Source organism: Psittacula echo, assembly GCF_963264785.1.
Source record: "Psittacula echo genome assembly, chromosome: 4".
NCBI classification, from domain to species: Eukaryota; Metazoa; Chordata; class Aves; order Psittaciformes; family Psittacidae; genus Psittacula; species Psittacula echo.
The window spans coordinates 43,269,289-43,287,691 of record NC_137738.1 but is presented as its reverse complement, the minus strand read 5'-3'; the positions used below and the strand labels follow the sequence as shown (position 1 = coordinate 43,287,691).

The 18,403-nt window shown below is 40.3% G+C and overlaps 1 protein-coding gene across 2 annotated transcripts in view; it reads right to left on the bottom strand.

Moving 5' to 3' along the window:
- ARID1B (AT-rich interaction domain 1B) overlaps nt 1–18,403 on the bottom strand; it is a gene marked incomplete at its 5' end in the record, with an annotated part of 335,015 nt that overhangs the window by 19,139 nt on the left and 297,473 nt on the right. For both annotated transcript variants that reach the window (XM_080616793.1, XM_080616794.1), the window contains 3 exons: nt 862–1,000; nt 9,442–9,646; nt 13,031–13,240. In XM_080616793.1, the coding sequence (XP_080472919.1) occupies nt 862–1,000; nt 9,442–9,646; nt 13,031–13,240 (554 nt within the window). The remainder of the gene's footprint in view (nt 1–861; nt 1,001–9,441; nt 9,647–13,030; nt 13,241–18,403) is intronic.

Sequence of the window (18,403 nt, the reverse complement as noted above, 5' to 3'; positions counted from 1 at the left end):
TAAAAAAATCTACCCAATTTTTCCCCAGGCTTATCTGGCTCCTTACCCTTAAAGAACCCCTAAAGGGTTTTAATCTAATTCAGCTGTGTGTGTTCCTGTTACTCATAGAAAAGTCTAAATATTTCTGAAATTTCACTAAGCTGTTTTGCTGGTTTTTAAATAGTGAAAGAAAACTCAATCTGAATTAAGGATTACTAAAAAAGGTTCTTGTTATCCTTCCTGAAGTACCACAGATGGAGAAAAAAAGAACCTAAGTATGTTTGGAGTGACTGTACATAGTTCAGAGCTTGGCTGCATTCCTGCTGAAGTCAACAAGAACTTTTTTTGTTGGACTTCAGTGGGATACGGATCCTTAATGAATGGTGAGAAGGCTTCACTTCAGATTAAGTCTGTCTCTGTGACTTACAGGACATAGAACCAAAAGGGTTCTTAGTCCATCCAGCTGAATCCTCTGCTATCTCAACAACTGTTATTATATATGCTTTTCATAATTTGAATTTAAGTAACACCTTAAAACCACACATTAGTCCTTCCTGAGCATGAATGTCTGGAGTACAGGGTAAACAAGGAAAGGAAGGCTGTGATTCTAAGCCCATGCTGCTGGGTTCCACCTTCCTCTGCACTCTTCATATATTCACATGCACCCCTTTGCACTGGTGCTTGTCTGGTCCTTCTCTAGTATTTAGAAAGCTAATGCAGCTCCTAATCCTTCCTCCCCCCCTTCCCTCTCTCCCTGCCACTTTTAAGACTCTGACTAGTTCTCCACAGCACTGGATGAGTGCCCTAACAGTTGGGAAAGACTGGCTTGAACTGTTGTAAAACTGCAGCCCAACTGAAAATGAGACAAAGCTCTTTTCATACCTGCCAGCCTGCATAGGTGTCATCTGTCCATGAGGTGTTGATGCTGGTGTTGGGGGCTTCAAATCGCCTGGCACTTCTGTCATGGAATTACTACCAGTAGATTGTGGAGTCTGTGGGCCTTGCAATGACCCAGAATTTGCTGAAAATTAAAGAAACAGGAAATATGAAAAGGTAGCAGCCAAATTCCTGTGGAAATAATAATCATAAAGTAGAGAAACTGGTCCTTTCACCCATAAGTATGCTTATAACATGCATCTCAGTATTTCAGAACTTCCCCAAAATCCTCTGATACCAGAATATGCTGTGCAGTAATAGTCATCATCTTTCCTGGAACCATGAATTTAATCTGCTGCCTGAAGCAACATGAACAGAAATCACCTAGATGAAAGATCATTTAAATCAGAGGTCAGAGATACAGAGTTAACTGTCTATAGTTTACAACAGAGTAAATGAAAGTTGTTCTTTGGCACAGGTTCTTCATATAATCACTACCACAACACATACATTTATAGGGCAAATTTCATCCAGAAGCTTTTCCTCACAAATTTAAACTGCTATAATAATATAAATTCATCATTTACCACTAAAGGCAGACATCGCCATGGTGAAACATGGCAAATGGTTAGCGGCACACTGCAACCCTATGCCATCTTTGAGACAGCATGGCAAAAGATTGAATTTAAGAAAAAGCAAAAGGCAATCTGGGATAAGAAGAAAGTGATCACTGAAAGTAGAATTTGAGCAGGAGGCTACAGCTAACACTCCTAATAAAACTGTAAAAATAGCAACAGACATCTATAGTTAAGGTCATTGTAGAGCGTATGTCACAGGACCAGGTCAGTTCTGCAAAGCATCTATTTCATCTTCAAAAACTTCTATGTTGAGATCTGAGTACCTGCACTATTGTCCTCCTTCACCATGGTAAATAGCTCTATTCTTGATATGACAAGCATAGAAAAGCTTGTACTGTTTTATTCCAATGAGACTTAGCAGTAATAAAGGCACTAGATGATACATCACAAAAACTAATGATAAAATAAATCGGACCAGTCTTTTAAAGTAGACACTGAAGTTACTATTCTCATGTAACTACTGAGGCGAAATACTCCCAACCCTCAAGACCTGATGTAGCAGTTTTCTTATTTAGAAGGTGGTTAAGTGGGAATTAGTAACAACGTTTAAACCTTGGATCTGTCTCCCCTTGCTGCAGAAATTCTACCCAGGGAGAACTTGTAAGATTCAAATCTTTAGATGCAATTTGGGAAAAAAATTACCAACAGAAAAAAATCACACATCTAATAGGCTTAGAAAGATATGGCTTTGGCTTGAGAGGTCCTTCTTTTTTATGAACTGTCATGTAGGCGTTTTATAGTGCCTGATTATCTACATTCAAGAACCAATTAACAAAACTTTATAAATTACTGTTAGAGAGAAAATTGGAACAAGCAGTATGGTCTTTTCTTCTGTATGTGAGAGTAGTTTATAATTGACTCAGAATCCTAGAACACTCATCATCTTGACAGGCAGAGCTTGTTTTTAACTGAAGAACACCTTTTTTATATGTGTTTCATTTATATCTGTAACACATGTTCCACTATTTGGAAATCAGTCTCAGTAGCAAGTGCATATGTAAAATCCACATTGTGTAGACCACATTGTTCTTGTCCTCAGCTCTCCAAGGCATTCTTGGAATATGCTCGCATAGTAATGAGGTTCAAAAAAAGTTTAAGAAAAGCTCTCTGATTGCATTAATACAGTAACAACAATTGCAACAACTAATGCTACAGTGACTGAAGGCTTTAGTGATATAATAAAACAAATCCATATAGAAGTAAAATCATGTTCACATAAAGTGAGCCCTTTGTATATATGACACCTGCATGAGCCAGGACCATTCTCCTACCCTTGAGCTTTAAACATGATTCTAGATTACTTCTAAAAAGCTTGAGAGCATTTCTGAGTTAAGCCACACGTTGTCACATCTTATTAGAAACATGTAGGTAAACATCTCAGTGTACCCCTATACTTACTGTAAAATATGGTACCGCCTAACCCTGTGTATTTCTCTTATTATAGCTATTAACCAGCAATTAACTTCTTTCCTATCCTACCTGTGCTGGGTGGCAGTTGTAGGTTATGGTGGTTATGGCTATTTTTCCCCTGCCTCTTTCTGAATGACTAAACCAGATGTAAAAATGGAAGGCAAATGCGATCATGAGAAGTGCAATTTCTGGTTCTGCTACCATTGAGTCAGGGAGACTTACGCAGGATAGGGACTGCAAGTGTGTCAATCTCTGGACTGGGTCACCAGCTACCGAGAAGGGCCTGAATGTGAATATGCCCTACAAGAAACTGCCATACGCTCAACAGGCCATTGAATAGTTCACCTTTATTTCAGAAATAACATAAATGTAGACAGCACATTCCTTGAGAAAAAATAAGATGTGTGTACTCTTAATGGTTACTGTTAGCAAAGCAGATACAATCTTTAAACCAACTTAATTTTCTCTTCTGGGATGTGATTTTCAGTACCTTTGCCAAGCTTCAGTCAATTCCCCTCAAGCTAATTTTATTTTCACAATTTTCAGCTGTAACTGGCCAGTTTTTTCTAAAAATATGCCTCTGAAAATATATAGTCCTCTTCTGTTGTTCCCAGAAGAGAAATAGTTTTCTGTGAGTCTTCCAAGCCAAATATATATTTGGTCACCTTTTTCACACACAGCACCAGTGGTCCCTTCATTATTTAAAGAAGAGACTTGGTGGTAAATGCTGTAAATGTGCCTGTGACAGCGAAAGTACTCTTGCTGTTCCAGTGTCTATTTTGGTTTGGTTAAATAAATGTGAAAAAATACCTGTTTCTATGTGGAGATTATTAACTTGCTATAAGTTTACTGCTTGGTTCTCTGAAGATCCTGTTTCTACTTATTTCAGGCTGCGGGTGCACTGACTCCCACTGTAATTCAGCTCCTGGGTTGATCTGGGCAGTCTTCAATATGGAGGTGAGCATGTGAACCTATAGCCAGGAAACTACCCTGCAACAAGCTCTCACAGGTACAACTGGAGGGAGGCTGGTAAGTAAAGGCAGGGTAATAGGGTTTGTTATGTTGTGAATTTTTTGGAAGCCCAGTTCCTCTTCTGTACAATGGGAATCATACTACTTTCCCTCTCAGAGGAGTATTGCAAAGGCTGATTAATGCTTGTTAAACGTCTCAAATACATCTGTAGCAGACAAGAAAAACTAAGGAGTAAACTCAAATCCCTGAGTCTGGTTGAAAACAGTGGCACAAGTGAGGACAAGACAGAATACTGAATAGTCCCTCATTCACTGAGCACAGTTTACTCCATGCACTGAATGACACAAACATTTCATGGAAAAATTTTCAATGTGACTGTGTAATTAAGAGTGTATTGAACTGTATATGCACAAGGAAACATAATTAAGGTTGCAAAGATTGTATCTCACTTTTGGCATTTCCTATCTTTTCAGCAATTGACTGCATCAAAGCAATACACTTCAAACAGTTTCTGGATAAAGAGCATGTGCACACAGGTACCTGCATGCACACACATTAAATGCAAACTAGCTATGTTTTCTCACACATACATTTTACACACATTGCCATTAGCACTGTTTTCTAGTTAAAGAATACGAAAACAACCCTATTCTCTGCAGAAAGTACCATATGCCTTTTTCATATTTTACCTTAAATTTTACATTTGCTAAGCTGCTCACTGAAATTTCTACACCTATCCTTGCAGGGTTTTTATGATGGTACATGTTTAATTTTGATTGTGGACATTCTGAAATAGAAATGTTAGCTTTAGAAGTGCTTCATAAGCTTCAGTATTAAACACAGAACTAAGAAGGAAGACAAACAATAATGTTCTTTCAGAACAGGTAATCTCTGCTTACATGATTCTGCAGCTGATTTGGGGATGCCCAGGAAAAAACCTGTGTATACATAGCTACTGAATTCTTCATCCCACATCCACATCTAAGCAATACCTGTCTTTTAAGTGTCATAACAGATTTGTGAGAATATGTTTTAACAACAGAAAATCCAGCCAAAAGGAAATAAGATGAACATCTTTGTCAGTGAGAAGGTGGGGTCCTACAAACTCTTCCACAGCTCACTCAATGGCACATATTATTCTCGGCAGCAGGAAATTATAGCACCCGCATGGCTTCTTCCTTGCACAGCCTGCACGCAAAGCCTACTCTTCCTGAAAGTACTGCTTTCGGGAAAGACACTTTATTTACCAGAACAGAATACGCAGTTTAAAAAAAAAAAAAAAAAAAAAAAAAGTCTTTCCCTTGCCAGCACTTTTTTTCCCTTCAGGAAAAAAAAAAAAAAAGAAGAATGCAGCCTCTTAAAACTCCATTAATAGGAGGCCTGACATGCTCTCTAGGATATCCCTACCTTTTGCCAGAAGCTACAAATGTATACTCTAAAGTAAACAATGGAAAGGTTACTGAAGGTTAAGTACATTCACATACTTCAGAGTGAACAGCCAGCCACCATGCTGGGAAGATAATTTACACAGCACGAGCCCAGTGCCCCAGTTAGGCTAGGCTGGGGGCTGCTTGCTGCAGCAGTGCCCCTCTGGGTGGGCACAGATGCAGGGAAAGGGGGCACCACTCTCTGTCCCCCCTTCCACCCTTCCCAATCCATCTTCCATGGGGATTCCCTGGCTGGCCTCATGACACGCTCCATGACATCACCTGCCTGCTAATAATAGCACTTCAGTCAGCCACCCGCCAGCAGAGACGATGGGTTTGGTTACAGATGCACTCACTGAATGGCTGTGTCGTGTGGTGCTGTGTCGTGTCCCCCCCACCATTCCCCTCCCCAAGTCTTGTTTCTATGCTGCCAAGGAAACGCAGGGAACACACGCTCTTGGCGTGCTCTTGCTCCCTCTTTCAAACACAGGCACACAATTTTCCAGGTCTGCTGTAATGAAATTTCCGCTGACATCAGGGCCAGCTGCTGAGTGCTACTCAGGAGCATCCTCAGCTGTACCACTGTGGCCATTCTGTTCATTCAGTACAGGATAAACACTCAGCCTGTAATTTTTAGAGTCATGCATACAAAACCACATACTGCAGCTGAGAATCTACAGTGCCACAGCACAGCAACGGAAAGTAACTCCTTCGTGCTGATGCTCTTTTGAAATTTCCCTGGCACCCATTAGTGCTTAGTGTAATGCCCCCAGAATTCCTTTCAGTTTAGAACTTACCACATAATTTCTGCATATTTTAGTCAGAACTATCAAACATGCGTGACAGGAAGAGCATTTTGTCTTTGTACCCACTTCTGGAAAGTACTGAGGTCCTAGAAAGATCTTACGAAGATCTACAATGCCTCTTTCTCTTTAAGGGGTTTTCTATGCTTCAAAAGAGCAGTCAACAGTTGACATGGACCTTGCCACGGACCCAATAATCAGGATATAAGGCCAGCAAGCATCCTCTAATAGCTAGCCTGTCACCAGATATCTGCTGCTGGTCACTGACAGCATTACCTAACCCAAACAGATTTAAGCTATAATACAGAGGCCTCAGCCTACCACAACACGTCTCCAACTTGCAGAGCCTGGGAGCAGTGCAAACCACCCTAAAACATATTCAGGCCCTCACCTCGCCCTGGCAGCTCTACAAAAGAACACACCACTGTCTTGCCATCCCATACATTTGACTTACACATTGCACCTTTTCTCTGACTGGGCTCTTCTACAGCAGTCTCCTTGATACAGTTGTTGAGCTGCATTTCTTAGTACTGCTACGACTACATTCTAAAGGTCTTCTATAAGGCAGTCATACAACCACCCCTTGGATGCCAGACATCTGGAAGAACTGTGCTTCTAAGCTGTCTAAACTGTTCTTCAGCCTGCTTCCACCTTGAATAACATCTATCTGGGAACTACATCTACATAGCAACTGCATTCTTCTCTGTACTAAGGCAGCAATGTGTTCTTATGAGCAATTGAAATATTTCATTTTAAAAGTTTTATGAATATCAGGTGATTTTTAAACTCTCAAGGCTTTAACTTCATAGCATCAGCTGGTTAGAACCAGAAAAAATACAACACCCTCCCCTCTGAGGCAAGTCCCCTTGCTTTTTTATCAGAATTAACTTCAGCCCTAATACTGTAACTAGTTCTCCATGAATGGATCTGGCTTCAAAGTGGCTCTGCCTCCATTGAGCTAACTGCACAACAGAGGCTAATGGTTAAAGCAAGGACCTTTGGAGGCTACTGTTTCTTGTTGTATTGGGCTCCTGTTCCCTCTGAATGCCAGAATAACAGATTAACTAAAGTACATCTACAACTCTACTTCTTTTGTGCAGTTAAAATGTTAATGTTGGTATATACTAAAGGAAAAGGAGCAAGAAAAAAAGCTGACTATTAAAGAGAACAGGCTTGTACTCTCTGCAGCATCTATACCTCAGCGGGATTTCATGTACTAAAGCTGATACACACTGGGAAAGCCTTTCTCCGTACAGAAGTGCAGTCCCATTCAGTGACATGAGCTCTTTTCTTGCCAACAAAACAAACCTTGAGATCTTTGCTTGCTTCCCCCTCTTCTAGTCTCTATGTCCTGCTGTGTTTTTATTTTAGAAAAACAGTTTCAGTTCTCCTCGTAGACAGCTTGCTTGAATGTTACGATAAATTTAAACTCGGACTTTGCCATTTTCATCTGTAGTGTCATGATGCAAAAGAGCCCTGTAGAAGTGGTATGTCTGATAATTTTATTCCTTTGTTTCAGGTTTATGTATTTAAATAATGATCCTTCACCTCAAAATTCAGCTAATTTATGGTGATCATCCCTAAAGCAACTACTGAGAGCAGTGTTGGATGGAGAGGGGCAAGGGAGGAGAGAGTAAAGCAACATACTCTTTCATTTTTAGTACTGCTGTTTAATTTTAGGAACAGCTGAATTTCCTCTTCAACCTCCTTAACAAGTCCAACAGTGTCAGCTCTCCTTACCAGCCTTCTCAGGAGGTGACAGGCATGTCCAACATCTTTTATTTTTTGCAGTAGTGCATATTCAGGACACTTACGCTCATTTCAGACAGATAAACATTCGGACTACAGGCTTCACTTCCAGTACCAAGTGTTCTTCTGCACCTTCTAAACTTGCATTGCAAAGTAACCTCGTTATCTTCTCTATTAAATAATTGGTGCTAGGGTGCCTGATAACCCTTGGTCTTAACAAGGCGGGGGAAATACTTAAGTTATTAAACAGCCCTACCTAGGCAGATTTTAACTAAACACTTCCCTGAATCCTTACACTGAATACATCAGGCTGAAAAAGATTTAAACCTTATCACTGTTATTGTTTTCTGCACTGCCAAAGCACTATCATAAGAAATGATCTTGTAAAGCCTAGAACTGTATTATGCGATTATAAAGGTTTCTGCAATTTTCTAGTATCCACAATAGGATACTGGAGCCAGACAGCCTGCAAACTGCCTGCAGAGCTTGCTGGTCCCTGACTTGCCACTTCCCATTTTCAGCCAGTGAACTGCACTAACAGAAATTAAGTTATTTAATACTTTCCTAAAACTGCCTTCTAAAACTTACTGCAGGGAACAGCTGTAAACATTTCAGGAATTATATTCTCTTCGCAGTAACAGAAGGCAGTCTGTGTAACAGTAATTGTGAAGGTAGTTCACAACTTTCATCAGATTATTTTGTTGGTCAGAAAAGCCTAATAACCATCAAAACAAAGCAATTTTTTCCCTCTTCCGTGGGTAGTCCAGAAGGCAGCATCATAGAATAGTACTATGCCTGTCTTGGCTTGAGTATCAATCATGACTATCAAATCTTTAAAGACCTACGTTAAATTTAGAAAGAAAACAGTGTGGTTTCAAACACCACACCGTACACGCATAACGAACAGCCAAAATAAAGCAATTTCAGTTCAGATTTTTCAGATGAGAAGATAAAGACAGTGATGCTAATGACTCACCTGACATACAGGATTAGCAACAAAAGAGCAGAGAGCATGCCTCTCAACTATGAGGTCTGGCATTGGGGATACACTACACTCTACTGTCTCCACCTGCCACACATTCAACATGAACTATATCAGAGCAACCATATGAGACCCACTCATCATCAGTCCATCATCTGCCATTCTGACTCTAACTGAAGCTTTACTGACCAACAGTTGTGTTGAATATGCAGCTTCTGTCATAGCAAAGGAAGTGCAAGTACCTAAACCTGATCTTTATAGGCAAATGGATGATCCATTTAGTACCAACTGCCTCCTGCCTTACAGCACAGGCCCATGCAGAATCCTATTCCTTCTACTGTGCCATTGTAACTGAATATTAAGGGTATGTTGGTGCACACGTCTTTATATGTTAGAGCAAGCAATGACAAACCAGACACACGAGAGTTAAATCTGACTTGACACAAGAGCTAGCTCTAAGTTTGAAAACAAGATGCCAACAACATACTTATCCTTGTTGTTTGCCCAGCATTAGCAAGACACGCTTCTAAATACGTAAACTGCACCCTAATACCTTCTGCATTCAAAAACCGGTTGTGTAAGAGGCTGCAGGTTTTTTGACTTACCAGGAGATGGCGGCTGAATCTTAGGTTGTTTTTTAGTATCTCCAGTGCTGAAGACTTCTGGAGGGGGCTCCTCCCCTCGCTCAATCTTGCACTCGAAGGCAAACAGGTACTGAATGTATTGTTTTTTCAGGGAGCTGGCTGCGCTGCTCGAAGTGCCAACGTTCAAGGTGGTTGCCAGCTCACGCCACTTCTTGTTTTTATTAACCTAGCAAAATAAATGGCAGGATCGTTCGTTTGCAGCAAAGTGGTTTATTTAAGTCAGGAGACAAAAAAGGGGGGAAAAACAAAGAGGGGAAAAAAAAAGGCACTTAATGTCTTGGTTTGTATTTTTTTTGTTTTCCTCTTTTAACTAATGCTCATTACTCCCACATGAAGTAATGCACAGACAGCATTTACAGTTATAAAACCATTAAGGAACCTGCTGATAGCAACATAAAATGCTTTGCTTGTGGAGAGTCTTATGCGTGGTGCATCTTTTAAATGCCTCACACTCTTCTAGGGCCTATGCTTTTCAGTTAGCAATCCATCTCCAAGCAAATTCATGCTTGTTCTCCCTGTCTCTGACACCCACCCACACCCACCATATTCCAATTAAAAAGCAGCTTCTAAAAACTAATTTAGAAAGCAGTAAGAGCATTATTCTGCAATTTAAGTGCTTGAGCACTGATATGAAAAATAACTTTTTCTCCAAAATAGCCACCAGCTGTCAAACAGTTCAGCCTGCAATTCCTGGTTCACATCCTTTCTCTTTAGGGCTTCTTGCAGGGACGAATCAATGATCCTTTGGCTAGATGAGAGGCAGAGTGAAGCGAGGCCCTTAATTAATTACGGCAGACTTCAAACACACAGGGCTAGTCCAGCAATACTCTGTATAACAATGCTGACTGCACAACTCCGCTGCGAGTCTTGTTTGCAGTGTATGGCTGAGAATATTGAGAGACTCTGCTCAAGAGTTTCTCAAACACAGCTGATCTGAAATAACAGTGAAGTTCATTTGTCATCCTGGATGATGCCTCTAGCTCACTCAGAGGTACCACTCAAGCAGCCAGTATTTTTGCTGTAATACCTGATGTCCCAGAGTTCATTCAACCAGTTGTGCAATTGCTACGTGTCATCCAAGGAGGGGAGCAGCACTGAAACAAATGGGCTTTAAAGGTCTACGCATCTCAGCTTTTGCTGGGGATGAATTCTGATTCCATGATGACTGCTACTTGCTCTGAGGCCTCAGATTTTAATGACTCCAGCTTAACTTGTATAGCTACATAGGTTATCATTAGCCATACTGTTCCTAAGCCTGCATGCCAGCAAAGGAAACATTTTTGACATTTCTTTCAGTGTTTAATAACACCGTAACTGCTTCCACTCAGCAAAGATCTTTAGAGGATAGCATTGATAGCAAGCAGGTTTTTATTTCCCTGGTACATCCTGCAAGAATCCAGGAGTTAAAGGAGATGAGATTTTCATAAACTGCCCTTGTTGAGGCTTGAAATGCAGTTACACAGCCTTTTGTGCCTACTGGCTTACAGCTAAGTGGTGCGTAATGAACACATTGCATAATGCAAAAAGAAACATTCATGCCTAAATGCCCAGTATATTGGCATTTAAAAGAAGACTGCCAACAGCTGGTCTGTTCATGTTAGGACCCCATCAATTGCAACTGTTCAGAGAATATGCACCGCTGCTGCACAGCTCTGCTCCCTGCCACTTCCCCGGCAGAATTATGAGATGTGGAGTGCAGCAGTTGGAGCAACAGCTTTTTAGGAGAGTAGGACACAGGTGCATTTCAATAAACCTCAGCAAGGAAAGCTCTGTGCCTCTCACTAGCAGTAATGATCATTCATGTGGGCCCACCAGCAAAACCAGGAGCCTTTATTTTAAGTGTCAATTTTTACCAGTACCAAAACACACACATTTGTAACTCAAGCTCTTTCAAAAATCAGTCTAAATGAACAGCATCTATTCTTTGGCAAAGCATAATGTCTGCCACTGCAAATCAACACCAAGTGTCCCAAAATAATAAGCAAACATGAATGACTCTCTAGTATTCCCCATCTGCCCCCCATCTTGCCTAATTTTTGAGTCTAAGAGTCATACTACGGGTACAATCATGCTGCATGAGGCAGAGCAGCTGCATGATACAATTTACCTGTAATAAAGTTTCTGAGCTAAAAGTAATCAGATCTTTATGATGCTGGGGGGCATGAGCTGATCACTAAAAATGTCAGGATAACATCTCTTACCCATATACAGCACTTAACAGCTGGCAAGGTGAACTACGTTACATTTCTCTGCCTACCTTTAACAACAAGAATAGTTGAAATCTCTGCACTTGAAGGGCCAATGATCTAATTCAGTAGTCAAATCTTACGTACTAATACTGTGTACAATTAAAAGAAGCACTGAGAATGATACTGATGTTGGACATTTCCTTCTTGAACTAACCATACAGATTATTAAAATGTGCTCTCTTTCTGAGGATCTAATTTGCCACATTTTTCTGTTCAAATTTTGGAATTAGTGTAAAATCATATCTATTTGAATATTAAATATTACCTATTTTATATTAAACATTGCATACACGTATTTATTTATATAGCTATGCTTAGGACCTCATCCTGCAAAGCACTGATCACCTACAAATGTTCTTGAAACCATAGAAATTATGGGTCTCAACACTTCACAGTACCTTCTAGCACCTAGCCAGAGACATGCCCTAGATGCCAGGGATGCTTTGTAAGAACATTAGGCAAGGACAGATGACTTCAAATACTAAATCTAAGGCGTAAATAACTGACCGTTTTCTCCTGCTTTCCCTTCTGATGGTGCAAGACAATGAAACCATTTGCTCTCTGGTGTTCAGTCTTACAGAACTCACAATTAATTTCGAAACATCCCTTTGTAAAACTTCCAGTTAGCTGCTGAGAACACAAACCAAAGCTTCTCTCTCCCATTTTTTATTCTCAGGTCTTCCTGCTTTCATTTTTCATCTCGGTTAAGTAATTCACCTTTTCCTTGTAATCATTATGTTCGTAAGGCAACCCAAAATGTCCTGTAAGCATTTTCCAAACACAGGGAAAGCACAGTCCATGTCTTACAAACAAATGTACCATACAGAGACACTCGGAGATGAAAGGTTTGGGATGAAGGACTGTGTTTCAAGAATGTATCTGACACCTCTCTTGAGAGATGAATTATTTGTCCTAGAGGCAGTATCCCTATCTGGGAAGAATGGATTTAAAAATCTCCTTTTCCTTTCAGCTCTATCATCTGTTACTTACTCGTTAACTTTGATCCAATGGCCTTTTCCTCTTTTTTTTCTTTTCGCGGAGTTCCTGGATTCCCCTGAACAGGTAAAAATTTCATCTGTCTACAGCAATGGCCAATTTTTATTCAAACTCCAGAGTTTTAGGGCAATTACACAGCCAAGATGAACTCCAAATATTAAAGACAAATATTAAAGCACAAAACTATTTTCTTCAACAATGGTGTCAGGGCTGAAAATGTAATGGCACAACCAGCAGGAAATACTCAAGAAAATAAAGTGTGCATCAAGTTTTCAAGAGGTTCACTTTCAAGCACCACTTCTCACCTGTGCTAAACCTCCAATTTCTTTGACACAGACGTAGAGCCTGAACAGGTCCAGGGGCTTCTTGCCCACAGCTGGCAGGCTGGCCACGGGCGTGCCCCTCTCCTCCATGAAGGTGAGGTACCGATCAACCCACATCTTGCGCTCTGGCTCATTTCCCAGCTCATAGACTTTAGTGATCTTCTCTCCAGTTGTGGTAGAGGAACTTGATTTCTAAACCGCAAGAAGAAAGAAAAGAGTTGGGGGAAGGGTGGGAGAGGGAGGGAAAAGAAAGTAAGAAACTCACAACATTGAAAAAGAGAAGATGTCAAACAAACTAAAGCTATCACACAACAGTCAGGAATGAAGGCTACTAGTTCAGGCACAAACAGTACATTGTCCATATACGGAAAATTCAGCTTCTAAAACAAAGGGCCCAAACTCCCCATTTTTGTATTTCTTTCACTGACTGGAACTTTGAATCCCAGAAGGCAAGTTTCTGATGCTGCCTCATGTCATTTTAAGAGGTGATAGCTCTCACACAGTGATTCTCACCCACTTGTTTCAAAGTGCTTTGCAAGCAATAATTAGAGTAAAATTAAGAATAAGCTTGTCCCACACAAGTTCACGTAATCCTAAAACCAAATCAAATCAACCATTTACTCTTTGGCCCCCAAAAGGGGCTAGAAAGCCTGAAAGTGCTCCTCCAGAACAGGCATTGCAGAAAAGTAGCCTAAAGTGTGATTCATGGCAGTACACTGAGGAGTAGTACTCTGAGAGTCACAAATGGTTATGCTTTACTACCTTGTCACACTACTGCTGGCCAAAAAGCCAGACGAGCAAATGCCTACAATACAAGGAGACTGGTGGCAATGCTGCGTGTGAACTGCCAATTAGCTTCCTGAGCCAAAAATACTCCAGTAGGTGCTACTCTCCTCCCTTGAAAACATATCAATCTCACATGTCCTACCTTGCAAAGAGAGTACGTATTAAGACCTGCTGAAAATGAGGGATGCACAGCAGTCAGAGCTGAATCACCACCAGGAAAAGTGAAAGAGATGGAAGAGAAGAATTCTGTCTCATGAGGCAGAAATGCAGAAGCAAACCCCTTTTCCTGCTGCTATTTGGACTTCACAGCTGATGGAAGACTCTTGATGCCCTTTCCTTCTCTATGTGGATACGGCAGAAAGCACTGAGGCTGTTACACAAGCTGTAACTTCTCACCGTATCTTTTCTGTGCAGTATAACCCTGTGAGCTGGGCTCTGTGCCATGTGTGAATGGGCTACACACTATCTGAGCTGCCTTCTATCTGACAGCAGAGAGGGGCTGCTGCTACTGCAGGAAGACCCCCCTGCTTGCAGAAGGTGAAGTGATTTGATCAGCAGTGGGAGACAGTGGTTCAGAATTAAACACTAGAGAAAAAGATTGATATAAAGCTTTGGGAAAGGAGCCAGATTTATGAAGGAAAGCGTATCTGTATAGTGAAATTCTAAACTTTGTTGTTGATTGCAATAGACACTTTAAACTCATCTAGTCAATCACTCTTTCTCTCTTTTCCTTATTTGAGCAGGAGACAGCATTATTCTGATGAAAACAGGAACTTCTAGTTGAACATCCTTGAAGAAGACCCTAGCTGTACCTCACAGATGCTACAGAACCACTCACTTGGTCCGTGTTCCCGCATAGTGGTGGTGAGGACTGGCACTCAACACTACGAAAGATGCAGCGAGTAGCATCCGTCTGCCAATGATTTTAAAAGCATTGCCACCATTCATCTTGCATGTTAGCCTGGAAAATATGACAGGCTCTGTATCTCCCTCCAGCCATTAGCTGAAATTTGGCAATGCTGGAGGAGAGCCAGGAGAAAAGAGACGTGAAGCCAAGAGGGGTGACCCAGCAGTTCCATGAGCCATTGCTGCTCTTTCCAGTGAATGGACATTCATTTTAATTAAATAAACAGCCTCCTGTAAAGTTTTTTGCTTTGCTTTCTGGTACTGTAACTCCCCTACAGTAGTCCTTCCTGCAGACAGATATTATTACCTTTCTTACTTAGAAATGAGATGCACTCCTGAATTTACTTAAGCCAGACTCAGTTGTGTTACAACACCTACTGAAGTCAGAGTCAGGGCTGAATTCACTTTACTAATACTAGGTGGATGGCAGGAAAGTACTCTGACATGAGTCTTGTAGATTATGCAATGAAAATACAAACATTCTGTAATGGCAACCAGTTTACTCAAAGCCTTACTTCCTATATATCTGGGTGTTACAGAAAACCAATTTAACTCTTTTCAGCAAATATACTTTGCCAAAGATTTTTTTGGGGGGTGAGTGGAAAGAGGGAAGTAGGCAAGTCACGTTGCTACTAATTTGATTTTGTAGTGAGAATGGATATATGAGCACACAAGCTTGAAGAGCTGAATAAAATTGTGCACTACCAACTGCACTAAGAACAATCTACTGCTCATTAGCATTAATTTTAATCTGACACGATGCCACAGAACTCTAATAAAAATGAAGGTGGGAAATTTCAGCTTTTACCCAGCAATTTTTGTATGTGCTTATATTCTAACATAGGAGGCAACAAAACAGTTCCTGTTTCACTTTTAGGGTAGTTTCTGATTAAGAATATTCATATTTACCAGCTTTACATCTTCATTTTTATATGGTAAGATTCTCTTTTTCAAATAAGATTCAGGGCAGAATGGAAACAGTTCAGAATTTCTCATTCTGGGTTTTTCTGCTATACAGCTCAAATGATGCTGCTTTTCAGCAGTGTGGCAGCAGGCTTTAAAATGACAGTATAATCTGAAAACTTTTCACAGCTTACAGAAGGTAAGAAGTGTTCCTTACTGTGTGAGCTTTCAGGTTGTCATGCTCTGTAAAATGGGTGCAATCTTCTTCTAAAATGAAACGTTAACTTTAGAAGAATGCACTGGAGGGGAGAATGCTGTTCCTCAAGAGTGAAGATCTTTTTCCCTTCTCTGTTTCTATAAATGTAAACATATAAAAATGACAGATGTGTGCAAGCTAGTCTACACACAAATGAACTTCAGTTCCACATGGGAAGGTTCAGCTGGAAGCCTAAATTTGCCTATAGGTACATGTTAACCCTCAGAAAATAAGGGTTTATTACAAAATGATCCCATTAAGAGATTGTTAACTAAACTGAGTATGTGCCAGGCAATGCTGAAGAATACAGACCATGAGCTCTTCTGTAAAGCTTGCTGATAATTTTGGTGATAAAAGAATGCTAGTGCGAGCCTGTGGCACACACCTTTATCAATTTAGTTCTATCCTACTCTGCCCTTGATCCTGAGCACTCTTCTAACATGGTATGACTGGCCATGTTTAAATGGGTGATCTAAAAAACCTCATCAAAGTATGTGGATACTAAAGCCAATTCCCATATTAAATCTGTCTAACACCATACTTTGTTTTTAATAGCCCTATCACCTATTAAAACTGTTTTACATACACACCCTTGTATGGTGAGTCTGCAGAATCCTTCAGAGCAAACACAAATTTCTGTAGGAGTTCTTTTCACATTAAGGCAGTGGGTAGTTGTTTCTGTACATATCTTTAAGCATCTATATTTATAGAACTACCTACTGTTCCCTTCCGCCACTTCAACAAAGAATTTGTCAGTATTACATTTATTACCTAGACCTATTTTACTACAGAACAGAGTGTGCATACACAGGCAGCAAAACCTGCCTGAAGTCAAATCTCTGGCAGAGGCTTTTGCAGGACACAATCCTTTGTCAAGTTTTCCTCCTGAAGGACTCTGCAGACTCCTCATAGCTAGCACCATGGAGATACAGTTCTATTCAGGTGTATTCACTGTCATGTTAATGGGTACCCACAGACAGTGAGTAGCATTTTATGGGTTTTTTATAACCTACTGCTTTATTCATGTTGTAGTGACCCTGCACAGTTCACACACACACTTGAAATTTCTCTTCTGAAGAATTTTAAAGCCACCTTGCCACTGTCAAAGATGCACATTATGTGCAAAATTAGCATAGCAGAAGTGTCCTTTTACTGATGTACCTGAAGAGCCCTCAAAACATAATGCTCAACAATTCCTTCTCCACATTTTCTCATACCTCACTTCCATATAAAACTAGTGAAAGAGAGGATCCACTTAGTAGGATCACAGAGATACTGTGAAGTGAATCACAGACCATTCACCCTTGCTTTTATCCTCTGCTGGAATGGAAAAGTTGAAGCACATGAAGCAGCTTTGGGATTTAACAAACAAATCTGGGCTGTTTTCAAGTGTAACGAAACGCTTGGAATCAATCATTCCAGTCTATGTCAGGCTGCTGCTGAAGTCAATGAACTTATCCAATACACTGGCCTTCATAGGTAAAAAGGGATCAACTAACTTACAGGAATTACTTTTCTATCATTCCAAAGCACTGCATTTATCCGTATCTGTATACCAAGAAGCTAACTGAAGCTAAAGATGCAGCAGCATTTGTACAGAAGGGCATTCAGAAGAAACTGAAAGCACAAACTTCCCTCATTTATTTTTTCTAATGCTGTACTTTGACATATTTACATGGAAAAAACTCCATGTTCACGATGACTCTAGGGTTTGTTACTCAAGTTTATGCAATGAGCTCAGGAATGCATTATCATTTGGTATCATCTGGTAGCCTTGTAGAGGAAGAACTTGATGTGTTGCAACAGCCTGTGAAGTAACTCCTTGCTTTCCTCCAGAAAACTGTCCAAACAAACAATACCCAAACACTACTACAAAGAAAACTATCAGAGTTTTTGGTACCACACTTTCAGAAATGCTGTTAAGAAAAAGATGAGACTTTGTGGGAACGAGTAACACCAGCTGCCTTCTGAGACTCAAAGTGGCTGCCAATAAATATAGAAACATTAAGGTGGTGCATTTCATGCCATGCTGCCCCTTTGCTCGGGGGATTCACCAGATGTCTGGTTTTTGGATGGGTAGACCTTTTTCTTTCCAATTGGCCTTCCTTTGTTTGCCCCGAGAGACAGTCTTCAACATACCACTTTGTGAAAATTAAGTTGTTGTCAAAGAATTGTGTTGCTAATTTAAGTGCAAATTAACATTGAAAAAAACCCTTAATATTCCTCACCAGATTATATTTCAGTATTTTTCTACAGAGAAATTGTGATCATTATTACTTTTGGAAAAAAGAAAGAAAAGATGAACAATATGTATTTTTCTAATTCAAAAAACAACAAAGTAAAAATGTCCAAGTGGACATTTGCTCCCCATATCAGCGTATGCCTGCATTCTCTTGTCTATATATGCATATGCGTTTTCTATTTCTGTACATATAGATACGTATAATGATGAAATTCATTTTTAGCTCCACACATCTCTCTCAGGTTCTTCTTTACAACCTGCA